Consider the following 17,483-nt stretch of genomic DNA (forward strand, 5'->3'; position numbering starts at 1 on the left):
ACTTCATATTGTAGAAATATTGTTAGTACAAGTTGAAAAAAAGATTAGCATTTACTCTCCTAGTGCATAAACATCAGACATAGTTGACATAAACCCAAATGTACAAGGTCACTGCCTACATCTAGGAGTTTAATGACTGATCTAAAAATCAACCAGAAACAATTGTGAAATGTTCCAAGGTTTTATTTGTTTAACACAGCATATTCATTACAGCATGTTGTTAGCAGAACTTAAATACCACTATAAGATGCAACATTCCCATCTCTTTATCTTTGTGTTTGATATTGATTTCAATATTTCACATACAATAAATAAAGCATGAATAAAGCATTTACCCTTAACAAAATTATAATTTTCAAAATTATGAAAATTAATCAAGTCGATCTGACAAACAAAATCACACCAATGAAGTTACAAAGAAAAGAAAAAAAGCCTCACACCAACTGAATAACTTAATTTGGATGCCATGTAGGATTTGGGGAGGCATGTAGCCTAGTGGTTACAGCGTTGGACTAGTAACCGAAAGGTTGCTAAATCGAATCCCCGAGTTGACAAGGCAGTTAAACCCACTGTTCCTAGACTGTCATTGAAAATAAGAATTTGTTCTCAACTGACTTGCCTTGTTAAATACATTTTTTGTTGTTTAATTAACAGATGATGTAGCATGCCACAGAAAGACAGTATTAGTGAGGCTGGGATAACTAGGAGAGCAATACATGACATTTCCACAAATCAGAGTTATTCAGCACAGATAATATACAAGCTAATAAGACCCCACCGCCCAACACTGAATAGCAGTGACAAAACACACGTTCCAAAAAGACAATCCTAAGCAATTATTCTCCTAGTTCAGATGACACAATTGACCTCTTTTAATAAGAGCTTGCACATGTACAGATAAAGTCAACAATGTCTTTAAGCATAAAAGGGTGCAAAAAAAACATTCAAAAAAAAAAGACAAGTGCTTCTCCTGTCTTCCATACGAGATAGATTAATTAACTTGAAACAAACAAAATCGCAAAGTAACTGAACCCCTTATGTAAACACTGTAGGGAGCTACTTAAACAGTAACTTAAAGCAGCTCCTATGGACAAGATTCATATGTAAGATGTTTAATATACAACAGAAAGGTGCAGTGAAATGTGTTGTTTTACTGGATAGTAGAGGGCCAGAACACAAATGCATGTTATGTTACCTTGTTCAACCAGTTAGTTCTGTCTTCCTCTCTTATCCACCTGTGGACCCTGCACCTCCGAACACCCTCCCCTATGGGGTGTACTGACTCAGGATGGGACATGGTTGGGAGGTAGGGTGAAGGATCACTATCAGGGGTCATGCCCTCTTGTCACCCAGAGGGGGTGACATTGCCAGCGCCATAGCACGGCGACCTCCAGTCCATCAGGGAGTATCGGTCTCTTCTGAACTAACCAACAGCAGGATCTCGTGACTGAGGACGAAGGTGAAGAAGTAGACACAGAGGTCGGCGAAGACGTCAGCCATCTTCCTGTAGGTGTCCATGAAGCGGTTGATGACCTCAGCGGGGATACCAGACAGCAGGAGGGCGGCGGTCAGCACTGTGGTCTGCATCTTCTTCTCAACCTGGTGGAAAGTTATTACACGTTTATGGATGTATAATAATACTGCACAGGATAATGACTACATACATCTGACCCATTTGTTATAGCTGTGCTCCATTCACTACATAGTAACGGTGTAGACGTATCTCAAACCTTTGGAAAATACTTGTACAACCCCATGTAGGCCAGTTCGAGGGTGAGAAATGGTGCGAATATGGACTGCAAAAGAAAAGAGAATAGCCTAGTTAGTGAACTGCTACAGGTCTACTCTCATATCACAATCAGTGCAGCCGAATCGAAGACAGAATTGGTCAGTTGTATTGAACAAATTCCAAAACCTCAAGGGAAGATGCAACACTTTTCTGATCCGACTCACCAGATACTTGCAGACAAAACCTCTGACAAAGATGGCGAGGAGGACACTGCCGACAAGCCTGAAGAGCCTGAAGGAGTCCAACTCTTCTGGGTCTGAGCCAGCTGCATCCTGGGCTTGATTCTCATTGGCCAGTTGGCCTCTGAGCTTCATGGCGTCATCAAAGCGGGACAGATACTTCTGCAACCCTCTGCGTGGGGATTCAGAATGGCTGGGCTCATCAGCTGCCAGCTGGGCCTCTCCCCGTGGCCTGTGTCGGACCCCTGGAGTCACATCCTTGTCTACACCGCCCCCACCCAGCACCTCACTGCTGTCTGGCAGGGGAGACCCTTTCCTCTCTGGAAGATCGCTGTGGGGGTGGCTGCTGCCTACTGCCTCTGGGAGGAATGGAGACAGTCTTGGGGATGAGGATGCTGACCACGGCTTGTTCCTGTCCAAGTCCAGATGGAACCTAGGCTCTGTGACAAGACTTGACGCTCCTGTATGAGACGGCATTGTCAGTTTAATGGATTAGGCTAACTAGACTTCTCTGTGAAGTGAGATACAAACAGAGATTCTATTATTGGATATACACAGTATCAGAATCTTATTCAAGAGTTTCTTTATTTTTACTATTTTCTACATTGTAGAATAATAGTGAAGACATCAAAACTATGAAATAACACACATGGAATCATGTAGTAATCAAAAAAGTGTTAAATCAAATTATATTTTAGATGATTTTAGATTCTTCAAAGTAGACACCCTTTGCCTTGATGACAGCTTTGCACACTCTTGGCATTATCTCAACTAGCTTCACCTGGAATGCTTTTCAAACAGTCTTGAAGGAATTCCCAAATATGCTGAGCACTTGGTGGATGCTTTTCCTTCACTCTGCAGTCCAACTCATCCCAAATCATCTCAATTGGGTTGAGGCCGGGTGATTGTGGAGGCCAGGTCATCTGATGCAGCACTCCCCTTCTTGGTCAAATAGCCCTTACACAGCTTGAAGGTGTGTTGGGTCATTGTCCTGTTGGAAAAACAAATGATAGTCCCACTAAGTGCAAACCAGATGGAATGGCGTATCGCTGCAGAATGCTGTGGTAGCCATGCTGGTTAAGTGTGCCTTGAATTCTAAATAAATCACAGACAGTGTCACCAGCAAAGCACCCCCACACCGTCACACATCCTCCTCCATGCTTCACGGTGGGAAACACACATGCGGAGATCATCCGTTCACCTACTCTGTCTCACCAAGACACAGCGGATGGAACCAAAAATCTCCAATTTGGACTAATCAAACCAAAGGACAGATTTCCACCGGTCTAATGTCCATTGGTCGTGTTTCTTGGCCCAAGCAAGTCTCTTCGTCTTATTGGTATCCTTTAGTAGTGGTTTCTTTGCAGCAATTCGACCATGAAGGCCTGATTCACGCAGTCTCCTCTTTACAGTGGATGTTTCAATGTGTCTGTTACTTGAACTCTTTGAAGCATTTATTTTGGCTGCAATCTGAGGTGCAGTTACTTGCTGATTTTTGAGGTTGGTATCTCTAATGAACTTATCCTCTGCAGCAGAGGTAACTCAGGGTCTCCCTTTTCTGTGGCGGTCCTCATGAGAGACAGTTTCATCATAGCGCTTGATGGGTTTTTGCGACTGCACAAATGTTCCACATTAGCTGACCTTCATGTCTCAAAGTAATGATGGACTGTCGTTTCTCTTTGCTTATTTGAGCTGTTCTTGCCATAATATGCACTTGATCACCCCTACCTTGTCACAACACAACTGATTGGCTGAATCAATTGCTCAAATTAACCATGAAGCTGGTTGAGAGTGTGCAAAGCTCTCATCAAGACAAAGGGTGGCTACTTTGAAGAATCTCAAATATATTTGGATTTGTTTTTGGTTACTACACGATTCCATGTGTTATTTCATCATTTCGATGTCTTCACTATTATTCTACAATGTAGAAAATAGTAAAATAATGAAAAACCCTTGAATGAGTAGGTGTCCAAACCTTTGACTGGTACTTATATATAAAAATGCACATTTATATTAGTAAGCTTTTTATATATTACAGAAGGGCACTGAATTGTCATGACTAGAGTACATTCCACACTGACGCATGGTTTCTCTTCAACTCACTGCACCATTATGGTCCCTAGCTAGCTCAGTAAGTGTGTACTGTGCAGCTAACATTTAGATGGTAACAAGCTACCGTTAGCTGCCAGTTTCGATGGTAGAGATGCAAGCTAATAAACTAACAGGCAATGCAATTTGCTTGTCTGATCAGCCAGCAAACCATTTACCATCAGTTAGATTTTCCTTACCGTTCTTTTCAGCTTCAGCTTTGGTGAAACCCACAATTCTGTTCATTCGGTCTTCGGAATTCATGAGCAATTTTCGCCTCCGAATTTCTGCTCTTCTTTGCGCAGCAGAAAGACACGTTTTCTCTTCGGGGGCGTCCATAGTTTCAGAAATATTAAGATTATTTGATATATAAAACACACTATTTTCTGATCTGTGTAACCGTGCACACAAATCCTTAGATTATTACAGCAGAGAACAGCGAACACTAAGTGGGACACGTCATAATGGGCCCTATTGTCTGTATAAGTGCGCACGTTGATGATCTCATGCCGCGTTCACGTCCTACCGAAAACTCAGAATATCCGAGTTAAAATGAATTTAAGTTATTTGCTAAGAGATTTTTCTTTTTGTTGTGAATTTCCGGCAGACGAGGTGCTGTGTTGTGTATTTCTGCCTTTTGCAGGTCGGAGTGTGGATTGCACATTTTAGTCACAAGAAAAGGGGAAACATTTGAATTGCACCACCATCTAACCCTTCACCTATACACAACAGGAGGCTGCTGAGGGGAGAACGGCTCATAATAATGGCCGGAACGGAGCAAATGGAATGGGATCAAACATCTGGAAACCATGTTTGATGTATTCGTAACCATTAAACTAATTCCATTCCAGTCATTACCACAAGCCCATTCTCCCCAATTAAGGTGTCATCAACCTCCTGTGCTATACACTATCCCCCCCAAAAAACAACCACCCCATCCCACTACTTTGGGCCTAAATGATCCTACACCAGGCCGTCGGCCTGGGAGGATGGAACCCCTTCTCTCAAAACTACCTGTAGATCATCTGCACTAAAATCTCGCACCCAAATGTTTCTCTGCTGCTGCAACTACCTCATCTATCTTCTGTGCTTTCCGCTCCATCAGTGCAGTGCAGTTGATCACCATGGCTATAAACGCCAGAAATCCAACCTTACTAAAACTCATCCCTTCTGGCCTACTCACCAGTTGAATCCCTCACCCTTTGGCTATCCTCTACTGTCCTTACTGCTTCAGCATATGAAACCTTCTTCCCCACTCAAACTCTGGAAATCTCAACTTGTCTCTCTCGAACAGGGCACTTCGGAGAGTGGCGCAGCAGTCTAAGGCACTGCATGATAGTGCTAGTAAGCATCACTACAGACCCTGGTTCAATTCCAGGCTGTATCCCAACCGGCTGTGTTTGGGAGTCCCGTAGGGCGGCGAACAATTGGCCCAGCGTTGTCCAGATTAGGGTTTGGCCGGGGTAGGCTGTCATTGTAAATCAGAATTTGTTCTTAACTGACTTGCTCGGTTAAAGACTAGCAGGTAGAAACTCCATATCAAAGCTCAACAAGACAAACAGGGTATCCACCATTTCCACAGATTCTGCATCTCACGAAATGCTGGGCATCACAAACACCAGTAATATTCTTTCTCATCTTATGATCTCAACGCCACCCCACTGATCATTATTTTGAGCGACGCCCTGCTCCGGAGAGCGGAGCACGACACAGGAACACGTGATGCGGAGCACCTGCTGCCTCTGGACGGACGATGCACAAAAAAAATCAACACATTTCCATTTCCCCGAGACTTTGACAAATGTAATAGTTCCCAGTTTGTTCTTCACCCAGCTTCACACAACATATGTGTCGGCCAAATAAACATGGATCCACTTTCTGCAAAAATCTCACTCCTAACGGTCCATAATAATTTCTGGTTTGTTCATCGGGGCAAAGCTAGGAAGTCTCCGCCACACCTGTTGCCACAGGTAAGGCCGACCTCATCTTGGTCAGGCTCAACTTCAGAGCAATCATTACTACCGGCTGACTCCACCTCGAGATCCTTACGGTTCTCACGTGGTCCCGTGTGGCTCAGTTGGTAGAGCATGGCGCTTGCAACGCCAGGGTTGTGGGTTCATTCCCCACGGGGGGACCAGGATGAATATGTATGAACTTTCCAATTTGTAAGTCGCTCTGGATAAGAGTGTCTGCTAAATGACTTAAATGTAAATGTAAGAGAGTAAATTAAGGTAACTCCACTTGGTTTGTACTCAGGAGATGAGGGTTTGTACTTCGCGCTATTCTTATGTCATCGCACTCCCTACCTTCCTCCCCAGCCTACAGACTCCCTCCCAGACTCCCTACCTTCCTCCCCAGCCTACAGACTCCCTCCCCTCCACCCCACCCTACAGACTCCCTACCTTCCTCCCCAGCCTACAGACTCCCTCCCCTCCACCCCACCCTACAGACTCCCTACCTTCCTCCCCAGCCTACAGACTCCTACCTTCCTCCCCAGCCTACAGACTCCCTACCTTCCTCCCCAGCCTACAGACTCCCTACCTTCCTCCCCAGCCTACAGACTCCCTACCTTCCTCCCCAGCCTACAGACTCCCTACCTTCCTCCCCAGCCTACAGACTCCCTACCTTCCTCCCCAGCCTACAGACTCCCTACCTTCCTCCCCACCCTACAGACTCCCTACCTTCCTCCCCAGCCTACAGACTCCCTACCTTCCTCCCCAGCCTACAGACTCCCTACCTTCCTCCCCACCCTACAGACTCCCTACCTTCCTCCCCAGCCTACAGACTCCCTTACCTTCCTCCCCACCCTACAGACTCCCTACCTTCCTCCCCAGCCTACAGACTCCCTACCTTCCTCCCCAGCCTACAGACTCCCTACCTTCCTCACCTACAGACTAGAGGAGCTTACTATTAGTCGATTCTGGTACTTTCAAGTGGGAAACTCAGAGCTCATGTTTCTTCAACGAATTTCCAAGTCAGAAATGTCCGAGTTTCGATTAGTACGTGAACGTGTCATCACCCTCTCAATATAATGCCCGGAGACCAATGGTGCGTTCTCGACAACTTGGAACTTCAACCTAGCTCGGAACTCGGGAATCTCCAACCTCCGACTTCAGTGCGTTTAAAACAATTGGGAACTAATAAAAACGATCTCTGACTGGAAAAATTTGTTTTGAACGGTCATCCAATTTGGAATTACTAGTCGTAAATTCGGGCGTCATGCCGCTTTCAAAACAACTGGGAACTCTGGATAATATGAGCTCGGACTGGGAAAAATCATTTTGAATGGTCATCTAACTCGGAATTCCAAGTCACTCTTTCTACGTCGTGATTTGACCTCGTTTCTTCCGAGTTCCCAGTTGTCTTGAAAGCGCCATCATCCAATAACTCCAATTTCTCTGACATGAAGGTCACTGACGTCACGATCCTGAGATTTTTTTTCCCCATTCTGAGCTCGTTTTTCCCGAGTCCCCAGTTCTCTTGAATGTACCAAGATAGTTTATATAGCGCAATGGACTGGCCAGCCACATACTCGTTCATTCGATTAGTCTTGTGATCGACCTGTAGACGTCTTTCTCAATGTCGAAGTTATATCTTAGAAATGCTTCATTAGTGTTTAACGTTAGTTATTGGTACACTGCTGCCACTTGAGTCTTGCAATGCTCCTGAACTGGTCATTAACGTTAGCTCCAAGTAGCTAGATTGGTAGTTGTGGAGGGTTGGGCCTTGCAGAACCATGCACGTGGGGCACTGGAGATGCGTAAACCATGCCGGGGTAAGTCTGTTTGGCGTGGATGTTACTGAATTAATTGATAATGCGTAACTAACGTGGTCGATTTTTGACAATTTGTGGGTGTGATCTTCTAGTAAGACGAAGATTCCTTAACTGTTAGCCATCTGTTAGTTTTCCTGCTATCCATCTGATACACGGAAAACCAGTTTACGCAATGGAAATTAGCATAGGTAACTGTAGCCGATTAAACTGAACTCCACGCTATATGATTGAGCTGAGGGGCGACTAGTGTGGTCGAACTGGCGTTCCTACGTTACATAAAATGGAAGTTAACAACTACTGATTTCAGCACCCAAAGCATATCCCGAAATTACACAAACATGTCTGTAATTGCGGCCTGTTCTTTGGGCGCTTAAGTCAGTCGTTTTTTGTAAACGTCATTTTTGTGACGTTGGACGAACTCCAGTCCGCCCATTAGTCGCAACTCAACTCAATCTTAAATCGTTTAGTTGGCTAAGCTAGCTAGCCCACATATTTTTTAAATGCAAGTCCTGTTAGTCCTCATGCATTAACCAAATTGTACATCAGTTCTAGATTCGGGAGACCACTCCTTCTGGACCTGGCCAGTGTGGAGTGAACTGGAGCATGTACCATTGACTGCACATGGCTGGTAAATTCAACGGGCTATTGAGGCCTGACTAGTTATGTCTAGTTGGGTATTCAATGGCACATTTGTTTAATTTAAATGATTTGGTGTCCTCTGATCAATGATTTTGAATAGGCACCATGGCCACAGCTGTCGATGATGAAAGCTTAAATAGGAAGAGTTTGATGCAACAGCTGATGATTAACGACTTCTGAGCAACAGCTGTGTTACGAGAACTTCAGCCATGTTCAGGAGATAATTGCTTTCATATAGATGCTCATTAACCCCCTGTGATTGTTTTGAACAGGAGTGACACTGCCCCCAATGAGTTGATGACTCGGAGACTCAAGGTAAGACTACCACACCCACTTCTAACTAGACTTCACTTTGACATTTATCTTCTCTGTCTAGTCTCGTTGTGATGAATACTAAACTGAAAATAGCTGGAATTACCGTCAGATTTTAAAGTGGTGATATTCGGTTTTCTGAACATGACTGGCAGTGAATTCGAACTTGCCTATATAACATTAGTACATTTTTCACATATTGTAATCTTAGATTCTCTACTTTTCAGGTGGTGTCCCTTTGAATAACATCCTTTTAAGGTCTCCCTGAACTGGATATGTAGACTGAGGTAAGGACATTCCCTCTGGGCTCAAGCTGCCTTAGCTTGGTCAGCTGGAAGAAAGGAATACTTGCCTGTGTTTATGTTATGATGAATACTAAACTGAAAATAGCTGGAATTACCTGCAGATTGTATTGTGGTGACATTTGGGTTTCTGAAACATTTGAGCATGTTTTAATTTGACAGCTCTAGGTTTCTTTCAACTAATTATTATTTATTTTCCGTCTTCCTCGTCTGTTTGGTTGCCCCTTGCTGATTCTCAGCTCTCATCTATCCTTCAGGTGAGTGGTCACTTTCACAATCTATGAAACCCTATTCTATATCTAAGCTGTATGAGTTTCTTTACGTGTCCTGGTGTGGTAATGATGAATACTAAACTGAAAATAGCTGGAATTACCGTCAGATTGTTTAGTGGTGATATTCGGTTTTCTGAACGCATCAATTGGCAGTTATTGACTTGACCTGAGTTCAATGTGATAAAATGGGAATTAACTCTTACAATACTCAAACATTTTCAGATTCTCTTCCAAGTGGCCTGAGTCTCCAAGATGGTCAGCGCTTCCTTTCTTACTCTGGTAACTTGACACAGAACTACCACTAGAGGCCAGTGTTAAGATCAACAACAATGATTTTACATATCCATTCTACTATCCTCAGGGTGCAATTTCTGCAGCAGCCCTGGCTTTAAATGATATAGTAAAAACTATGGATAATAAACTGTATTGTGCTGATCATTTTAGTGATCTCTCTAAAGCCGTATACTGTTGATCGTTCCTTATTGCATAGACTCCTCTAATGGGTTGGGTAAAGCAGTATTTAACTGGTTCCATAAGTACCTGACTGATAGGACTTGACGTATTACTGCTGATGGTCTACGATCTCACTGCAGTTCCTCAAGGTTTTCTTTTTTAGGACTGTTTAATTCTATTGACATGACGGTAAAATAATGGTACAGACCCTGCTTGTGGAGGACTAGTTTTTAGACTTGTCTTTGATTTTAATTGAATTGTTTGTTCTGTATGGTAGTAAATTACATAATATCTGATCAAATATTTTGATACATTGAATGTTAATGTTGTGAAACTGTTATATATATTTGTTTCAGGAAGTGATGTCACTGAGGGGAACAGCCATCAACTGGAAGAAAGGAATTGTGTGGTAGCCCATATGGGACCCACCTGAGACATGGAGACCTAAAGCTCAAAACATTGTTGTAATAAATATCACCTGGGAGCATGAGCAGCAGTGTGCATTGTTTTCCTTTCTCTGTGTGTGTTCTGCTTCGTTTATTTTGAGGTTTTGCTGAGTAATGGTGTTTTTTGTCTGTGATTATAGAAGAGACAGTCTCATTCTTTGAACTTCAATAAATAGGTTTTAACCCTGGTCTTTGTTTATCTGCAGTTAACTTGTGCATGAATGTGAAATAATCCTTTGACTGTTATATGGATGTCAGGTAAGCAATGACTTGATCAGCAACATGAGTGCAGGAGTTGTCAGAATGGTATGTTTCCCATGCCACTGATAAACATTGCATGGCCCTGGTATAGGATTGTACAAATCGACAGTTTTGAAGTCAAATGGCAAATTGTTCACCTCGCAGCAGAATGAGGGGATCTGCATCTACACACAGCTCAGTGCTGAGCTGCAGAAACAGGGCGACCTTCAATGATGTGAGATTCCAGCTAAACCTGCCGAAATTCATCTTGACCTTAAACGTTTTACACTGTCAAGGAGGCTCAAGACTTCTTAAAGGAAAAACATCAAGCCCAGCAGACAAGGGGATGAGCTGACAGCTCTGGGATTGGCTCAATATTCAGGTATGCTATCGTTGCACAAACGCAACTAAGCCTTTGGCTATGATGCATCCCTCAATTGGGTAAATTGAGCACTATTGCATAACATTGGACTTTGTTATATTTTTCTATGGTCCAGGACATTCAGACAATGAACATATGGAAAATATATTGAAGTGTCATACAGACTGGGGCTGCTTCCTGGTGGGAATATAGTGTTGCATCACTATATGGTAATATAAATGGAAGCTGGTCTTTTTTTAAATTGTCCTATGGTTTAGGAAAGATGGCCAGTCCTGTAAGAGCTACCACACAATTCCTTTTTTTCTTCCTGTTGATGGCTGTTCCCCTCTTACGCTATGGAATTTATCTCCCAGGGAGGATTTGGCCTACAGGCCACTAATTATTTATCTCCCAGGGAGGACTTGGCCTACAGGCCACTAATTATTATGAGGATCTATATTTGACTGCATTGTGCAAACCCCTGTCTAATTTTGTTGGTTTAGAGCATGGTTCTCCAGTGCAGTTCCTGGACAGCTACTGTCCTGTAGGTTTTCGTTCCAACCCCAGTTTTATCTGACCTGATTCAGTTTATCAACCAGCTAATTATTAGAATTGGGTGCTCTAGATTAAGGTTGGCTCAAAATCCTACAGGACGGTAGCTCTCCAGCTACAAGGTTGGAGAGTCCTGGTATGAAGCACAAAGGCTTAATACAAATTTAGGGAACATTTTGTTTCAGTTAAACCCATATTGATAATGAGGCTAATGGATCAAGAGCTAATACTCCTTTGCAGAGGACTACAGCGGAGAAGTGGCTACTCTTAGCACACAATTAGCGAACCTACACACGCTACTGTGGAATCCATGCCCGCATACTTTTTTTATTTTCTACCCCAGTAGCCGGATGCCGCTCTGACCTGTTGGAAGTGTTGCCTACCGTGTTGGCTCTCCACAGCCGACTGGCCAGAAACTCTGCAGGGATCCCTTCCCAAAGGGGTCTAGAAATGGCTTCTCCGCCCTAGATCAAGAGGTTCCGGTGCCTTATTCCCTGGGGGCTAAGACTCCGGTCATTCATCATCCACAATGGATACTAAAGCTAGTTCGGGTCCATCGGGCGCCATCGCCCTTCGGTCCTCAAGGGGTTTGCGAAACCACTCAAGGCGAAAGAACCAGCTGTTGTCATTGGCAGGTCTATGGTAATCAACATCTTGGTTCCTGGGGCAAAACCCCTGTGCTATCTTGTATATCTTGTAGCATGAGTACAGGACGTAAAAAGCCTACTTCCGACCGTTCTGCGACAGCTACCGGGAGCTGACGCTGCCGTAGTCCATGTAGGGTCAAACAACAGGAGGGCTCGGCACTTCTGAAATTGGATTACCTCTTATGGATCTCTTCAGGATCGGTGTCCCACCCACGGGACGGTTGAGCTAACGTGCGCTAATGTGATTAGCAAGACGTAAGGAACAAGAGAATTTCCCAGGACATAGACATGTCTTATATGGACAGAAAGCTTAAATTCTTGTTCGTCTAACTGCACTGTCCAATTAACAGTAGCTATTACATTGAAAACATACCATGCTATTGTTTGAGGAGAGTGCACAGTTATGTACTTGAAAATATATGTATTGACCAATTAGGCACATTTGGGCAGACCTGATACATTTTGAACAGAAATGCAATGGTTCATTGGATCAGTTTAAAACGTTGCACACACATTGCAGCCATCTAGTGGACAAAATCTAAATTGCGCCTAGAGTCCTAAATCAGATAATGGCCTTTCTCTTGCATTTCAAAGATACAAAAAAAAGACAAACGCATGTTTGTTTCATTACCTTTTACCAGATCTAATGTGTTATTCTCCTACATTAATGTCACATTTCCACAAACTTCAAAGTGTTTCCTTTCAAATGATATCAAGAATATGCATATCCTTGCTTCAGGTCCTGAGCTACAGGCAGTTAGATTTGGGTATGTCATTTTAGGCAAAAACTGAAAAGGGCCAGATACTTAAGAGGTTTTAAGTATTCAGACCCTTTGCCATGAGACTCGGAATTGATTGATAATTATTGAGATGTTTCTTGTAGTCCACCAACTTGGAGTCCACCTGTGGTAAATTTAATTGATTGGACATGATTTGGAAAGGGACACACCTGTCTATATAAGGTCCCACAGTTGACATTGCGTGTCAGAGCAAAAACCAAGCCATGAGGTTGAATGAATTGTTCGTAAAGCTCCGAGACAGGATTGTGTCGAGGCACGTATCTGGGGGAGGGTACCCAAAAAATGGCTGCAGCTTTGAAGGTCCACTAGAACACAATGGCCTCCATTCTTAAATGGAAGACGTTTGGAACCACCAAGACTCTTCTTAGAGCTGGCCGACCAGCAAAACTGAGCAATCGGGAGAAGGGCATTGGTCAGGGAGGTTACCAAGAACCAGATGGTCATTGATCGAGCTCTAGAGTTCCACTGTGGGGATGGGAGAATCTTCCAGAAGGACAACCATCTCTGCAGCACTCCACCAATCAGGCCTTTATGGTTAAAGGGGCAGACGGAAGCCACTCCTCAGTAAAAGACACATGACAGCCCACTTGGTGTTTGCCAAAAGGCACCTAAAGACTCTCAGACCATGAGAAACAAGATTCTCTGGTCTGATGAAACCAAGATTGACCTCTTTGGCCTCAATGCCAAGCATCACATCTGGAGAAAAGCTGGCACCATCCCAACGGTGAAGAATGGTGTTGGCAGCATCATGCTGTGGGGATATTTTTCAGCGTCAGGGATTGGGAGACTAGTCAGGATCGATGGAAAGATGAACGAAGCAAAGTACAGAGATCCTTGATGAAAACCTGCTCCAGAGCACCCAGGACCTCAGACGAGGGTGAGGGTTCACCTTCCAACAGGACAACGACCCTAAGCACACAGCCAAGACAACGCAGGAGTGGCTTTGGGACAAATCTCAATGTCCTTGAGTGGCCCAGCCAGAGCCTGGACTCGAACCCCATCGAACATCTCTGGAGAGACCTGAAAATAGCTGTGCAGCGACGCTCCCCATCCAGCCTGACAGAGCTTGAGAGGATCTGCAGAAAATAATGGGAGAAACTTGCCAAATACAGGTGTGCCAAGCTTGTAGTGTAACGGATGTGAAATGGCTAGCTAGTTAGCGGTGGTGTGCGCTAATAGCCTTTCAATCGGTGATGTCACTTGCTCCGAGACCTTGAAGTAGTGGTTCCCCTTGCTCTGCAAGGGCCGCGGCCTTTGTGGAGTGATGGGTAACGATGCTTCGTGGGTGACCGTTGTTGATGTGTGCAGAAGGTCCCTGGTTCGTGCCCGGTTCGAGGCGAGGGGACTGTCTAAAGCTATACTGTTACAGTAGCATCATACCCAGGAAGACTCGAGGCTGTAATCGCTGCCTAAGGTGTTTCAACAAAGTACTGAGTAAAGGGTCTGAATACTTATTTAATTGTCATAAATGTGGAAAAAGTCAAGGGGTCTGAAAACTTTCCAAATTACCTGTAGTTCATCTAGGAAAACTAAAGTTCCAAAGACTGGGCCTAATATGGTGTATAAGAGGTCATTCAAGAACTTTTGTAGTGATTCCTATGTTGTTGATGTAAAGAATAGTTGCTGGTCTGTGGTGTGTAATGAGGAGCAACCAGACGCTGCACTTGACATATTTATGAAATTGCATATTCCTGTTACTAGGTAGCATGCACCCATTAAGAACATGTAAATACTGTTAAATCCCTGTATTTGTATTTATTATGGATCTCCATTAGTTCCTGCCAAGGCAGCAGCTACTCTTCCTGGCGTCCAGCAATATTAATTAAGGAAGTTGTACAAATGTAAAAACATTACAATACATTCAACAACAGATTGATGAGGAATTCAAAAACATTGTACGGTTAAGAGGGATGAGGCAAAAGAAACGGCTAATATTCTGGCTGCTTTACCGATTGGCAAACGTATTGCGAATTGAGAAAATGGTGACTCAACAATAAAAAAGAAACTATTATGAAAGCAAGATATTTGATATAAAGAATGATGGTAAAAAGCTTTGAAGCACCTTAAATAAAAACTCGGCTTCATCATTCATTGAATCAGAAGGCTCATTCATCACAAAACCCACTGATATTCCCAACTGCTTTAATGATTTGTTTAAATTGGAAAGATTAGCAAATTTTAGGCATGACATGCCAGCAACAAACGCTGACATGGAATTATATCTGATCAAATTATTTGAAAGACAAGAATAGTAATTTTAAATTCTTGTAAAGTGAGTGTGGAAGAGGTGAGAAAATTATTGTTGTCTATCAATGATGACAAGCCACCTGGAGTCTGACAACTTGGATGGAAAATGACTGAGGATAATAGCGGACGATATTGCCACTCCTATTTGCCACATCTTCAATTTAAGCCTACTAGAGAGTGTGTGCCCTCAGGCCTGGAGGGAAGCTAAAATCATACCACTTCCCAAGAATAGTAAAGCCCCCTTTACTGGCTCAAATAGCTGACCAATCAGCCTGTTACCAACCCGTAGTCAACTTTTGAAAAATATAAAAAAATATATACAATTCTAATTTACTGTAAACAAATTGCCAACAGACTTTCGGCACGCTTAAAGGGAAGGACATTCAACATGTACGGCACTTACACAAATGACTGATAATTGGCTGAGAGAAATGGATGATTGTAGGAGCTGTTTCAGTTAGACTTCAGTGTGGCTTTTGACATTATCAGGTCATTATTCAATTTCTCGTTATTTAATATTTCCGTTAGACAAAAAACAAAAACGTTTAATTTTTCAATTTGATTTAACCAGACAAGTCAGTTAAGAACAAATTCTTATTTACAATGATGCCCTACCCTAACCCGGACGACGCTGGGCCAATTGTGTACCGCCCTATGGGACTCCCGATCACGACCGGTTGTGATACAAACACTCAAACTGGACAGTTTTATCTCAATCTCTTCATTCAAAGACACAATCATGGACACTCTTACTGACAGTTGTGGCTGGCTTTGCGTGATGTATTGTTGTCTCTACCTTTTTGCCCTTTGTGCTGTTGTCTGTGCCCAATAATGTTTGTACCATGTTTTGTGCTGCTGCCATATTGTGTTGCTACTATGTTATTATGTTGCTACCATGCTGTGTTGTCATGTGTTGCTGCCTTGCTATGTTGTTGTCTTAGGTTTCTCTTTATGTAGTGTTGTCTCTCTTGTCGTGATGTGTGTTTTGTATATATATAAACAAAATGTAATCCCAGCCCCCATCGCCGCAGGAGGCATTTAGCCTTTTGGTAGGCCAGTAACCGAAAGGTTGCTAGATCGAATCCCCAAGCTGACAAGGTAAAAAATCTGTCGTTCTGCCCCTGAACAAGGCAGTTAACCCACTGTTCCTAGGCCGTCATTGTAAACAAGAATTTGTTCTTAACTGACTTGCCTAGTTAAAAAAAGGTTAAATAAAAAAGTTTTAAAAAGTACAAATAAATACAACCAAGGATCGACCCAGGGTCTGTAGTGACACCTCTAGCGCTGAGATGCAGTGCCTTAGACTGCTGCGCCACTCAGGAGCCCAACGAATTGTTTGATTTCAGATTCAAATCATATAAAGAGGAACGACCCTTTACTCATTTTTTATCTTGTCGTGTAATAAGAAGTATCAATTAGCCAAAAAGTACATGGACCTCAGTGTCCTAATATGTAGTTAAGGCCATGTTTCCATACGCTATAGTCTATGCTACACAATTACGCCCAGTCGACTCTGTGTCCAATAAAACTTTAACTCATTACCTTGACTCGTTCTCTGTTCAATCTAACGTGACCCTGCTGTAAATCAAGCAGACAGATGATCAACATCAATCATCTGCTAGGGATGTTAGATCTAATATTGACCACGGCACAATGGTCTTTATCGGGTGTAACAAAACATTGTGGACATTCCTCGCAAACAATATTTTCCCCGCACTTTGGCTGTTGCATCGAGTGCTGTATCACAACAGCTGTTTGTCACTTGACTGTCATTCAGAAATTAAATTTGATATGTGAAAATATCACAACGTAATTAAAACAGCTGGACAAATGCTCATCCAACAAGTATTATGCTGAATTATTGAAGAACCACGTTAATGACTTTATATTTTGGTTTTAAATATCATGTTAAGAATATATCAGTTAGAAGCATTCGATTTTGTAATCACATACATTTTTGATTTGTGTGCCCATGAAAATTATACTCACACCATAACATAAGGAAACACTAAATGTTAATAACCTCTCTTGGGTAGGGGGCAGTATTTAGAAGTTTGGATGACAAATGTGCCCAAAGTAAACTACCTGTTACTCAGGCCCAGTATTGGATAGAAAACACTCTAAAGTTTCCAAAACTGTTAAAATAATGTCTTTGGGTATAACAGAACTGATATGGCAGGCAAAAACCTGAGGAAAATCCATCCAGGAAGTGGGATATTTTTGATGTGGGTACTTTTCTATTGAACGCCTATACAGTATGTATTTGGATAGGACCCAAATTGCAGTTCCTATGGCTTCCACTAGACGTCAACAGTCTTTAGACATTGTTTAAGGATTGTATTCTGAAAAACGAGGAAGAATGAGAACATTCTTTCAGTGGA

At 42.9% G+C, this 17,483-nt stretch overlaps 1 protein-coding gene, 1 long non-coding RNA gene and 3 other non-coding genes across 5 annotated transcripts; 4 read left to right on the plus strand and 1 right to left on the minus strand.

The window, feature by feature from the left end:
- Positions 1 to 167: 167 nt before the first annotated feature.
- Positions 168 to 4,574, minus strand: LOC139537904 (guided entry of tail-anchored proteins factor CAMLG-like). The gene is made up of 4 exons (XM_071339787.1): positions 4,257 to 4,574; positions 1,954 to 2,429; positions 1,731 to 1,796; positions 168 to 1,599 (listed from the first exon to the last, which is right to left on the minus strand). The coding sequence occupies exons 1-4, from the start codon at positions 4,393 to 4,395 to the stop codon at positions 1,399 to 1,401; spliced, it is 882 nt and encodes a 293-aa protein (XP_071195888.1). The 5' UTR covers positions 4,396 to 4,574; the 3' UTR covers positions 168 to 1,398.
- A 2,930-nt stretch (positions 4,575 to 7,504) lies between these two features.
- On the plus strand, positions 7,505 to 10,443 carry LOC139537895 (uncharacterized). The gene is made up of 7 exons (XR_011667613.1): positions 7,505 to 7,831; positions 8,378 to 8,459; positions 8,743 to 8,785; positions 9,010 to 9,069; positions 9,324 to 9,341; positions 9,579 to 9,635; positions 10,166 to 10,443. It is a non-coding gene; the product is annotated as an uncharacterized lncRNA (long non-coding RNA).
- Positions 8,852 to 8,926, plus strand: LOC139538106 (small nucleolar RNA SNORD65). Its single transcript, XR_011667677.1, has one exon. It is a non-coding gene; the product is annotated as a small nucleolar RNA SNORD65 (small nucleolar RNA).
- LOC139538105 (small nucleolar RNA SNORD65) lies at positions 9,146 to 9,220 on the plus strand. The gene has a single exon (XR_011667676.1). It is a non-coding gene; the product is annotated as a small nucleolar RNA SNORD65 (small nucleolar RNA).
- Positions 9,421 to 9,495, plus strand: LOC139538104 (small nucleolar RNA SNORD65). Its single transcript, XR_011667675.1, has one exon. It is a non-coding gene; the product is annotated as a small nucleolar RNA SNORD65 (small nucleolar RNA).
- Positions 10,444 to 17,483: the final 7,040 nt, after the last annotated feature.

This window comes from Salvelinus alpinus, chromosome 13 (genome assembly GCF_045679555.1).
Source record: "Salvelinus alpinus chromosome 13, SLU_Salpinus.1, whole genome shotgun sequence".
Classification (NCBI taxonomy): Eukaryota; Metazoa; Chordata; class Actinopteri; order Salmoniformes; family Salmonidae; genus Salvelinus; species Salvelinus alpinus.

What these genes read in the sequence shown, in the direction of transcription:
- LOC139537904 (XM_071339787.1), bottom strand. Translation starts at nt 4,395, where the DNA reads ATGGACGCCCCCGAAGAGAAAACGTGTCTTTCTGCTGCGCAAAGAAGA. An exon ending in AGCTGAAGCTGAAAAGAACG is followed by an intron (nt 2,430 to 4,256) that starts GTAAGGAAAATC and finishes CGTCTCATACAG; the next exon opens with GAGCGTCAAGTCTTGTCACA. An exon ending in GTTTTGTCTGCAAGTATCTG is followed by an intron (nt 1,797 to 1,953) that starts GTGAGTCGGATC and finishes TTTCTTTTGCAG; the next exon opens with TCCATATTCGCACCATTTCT.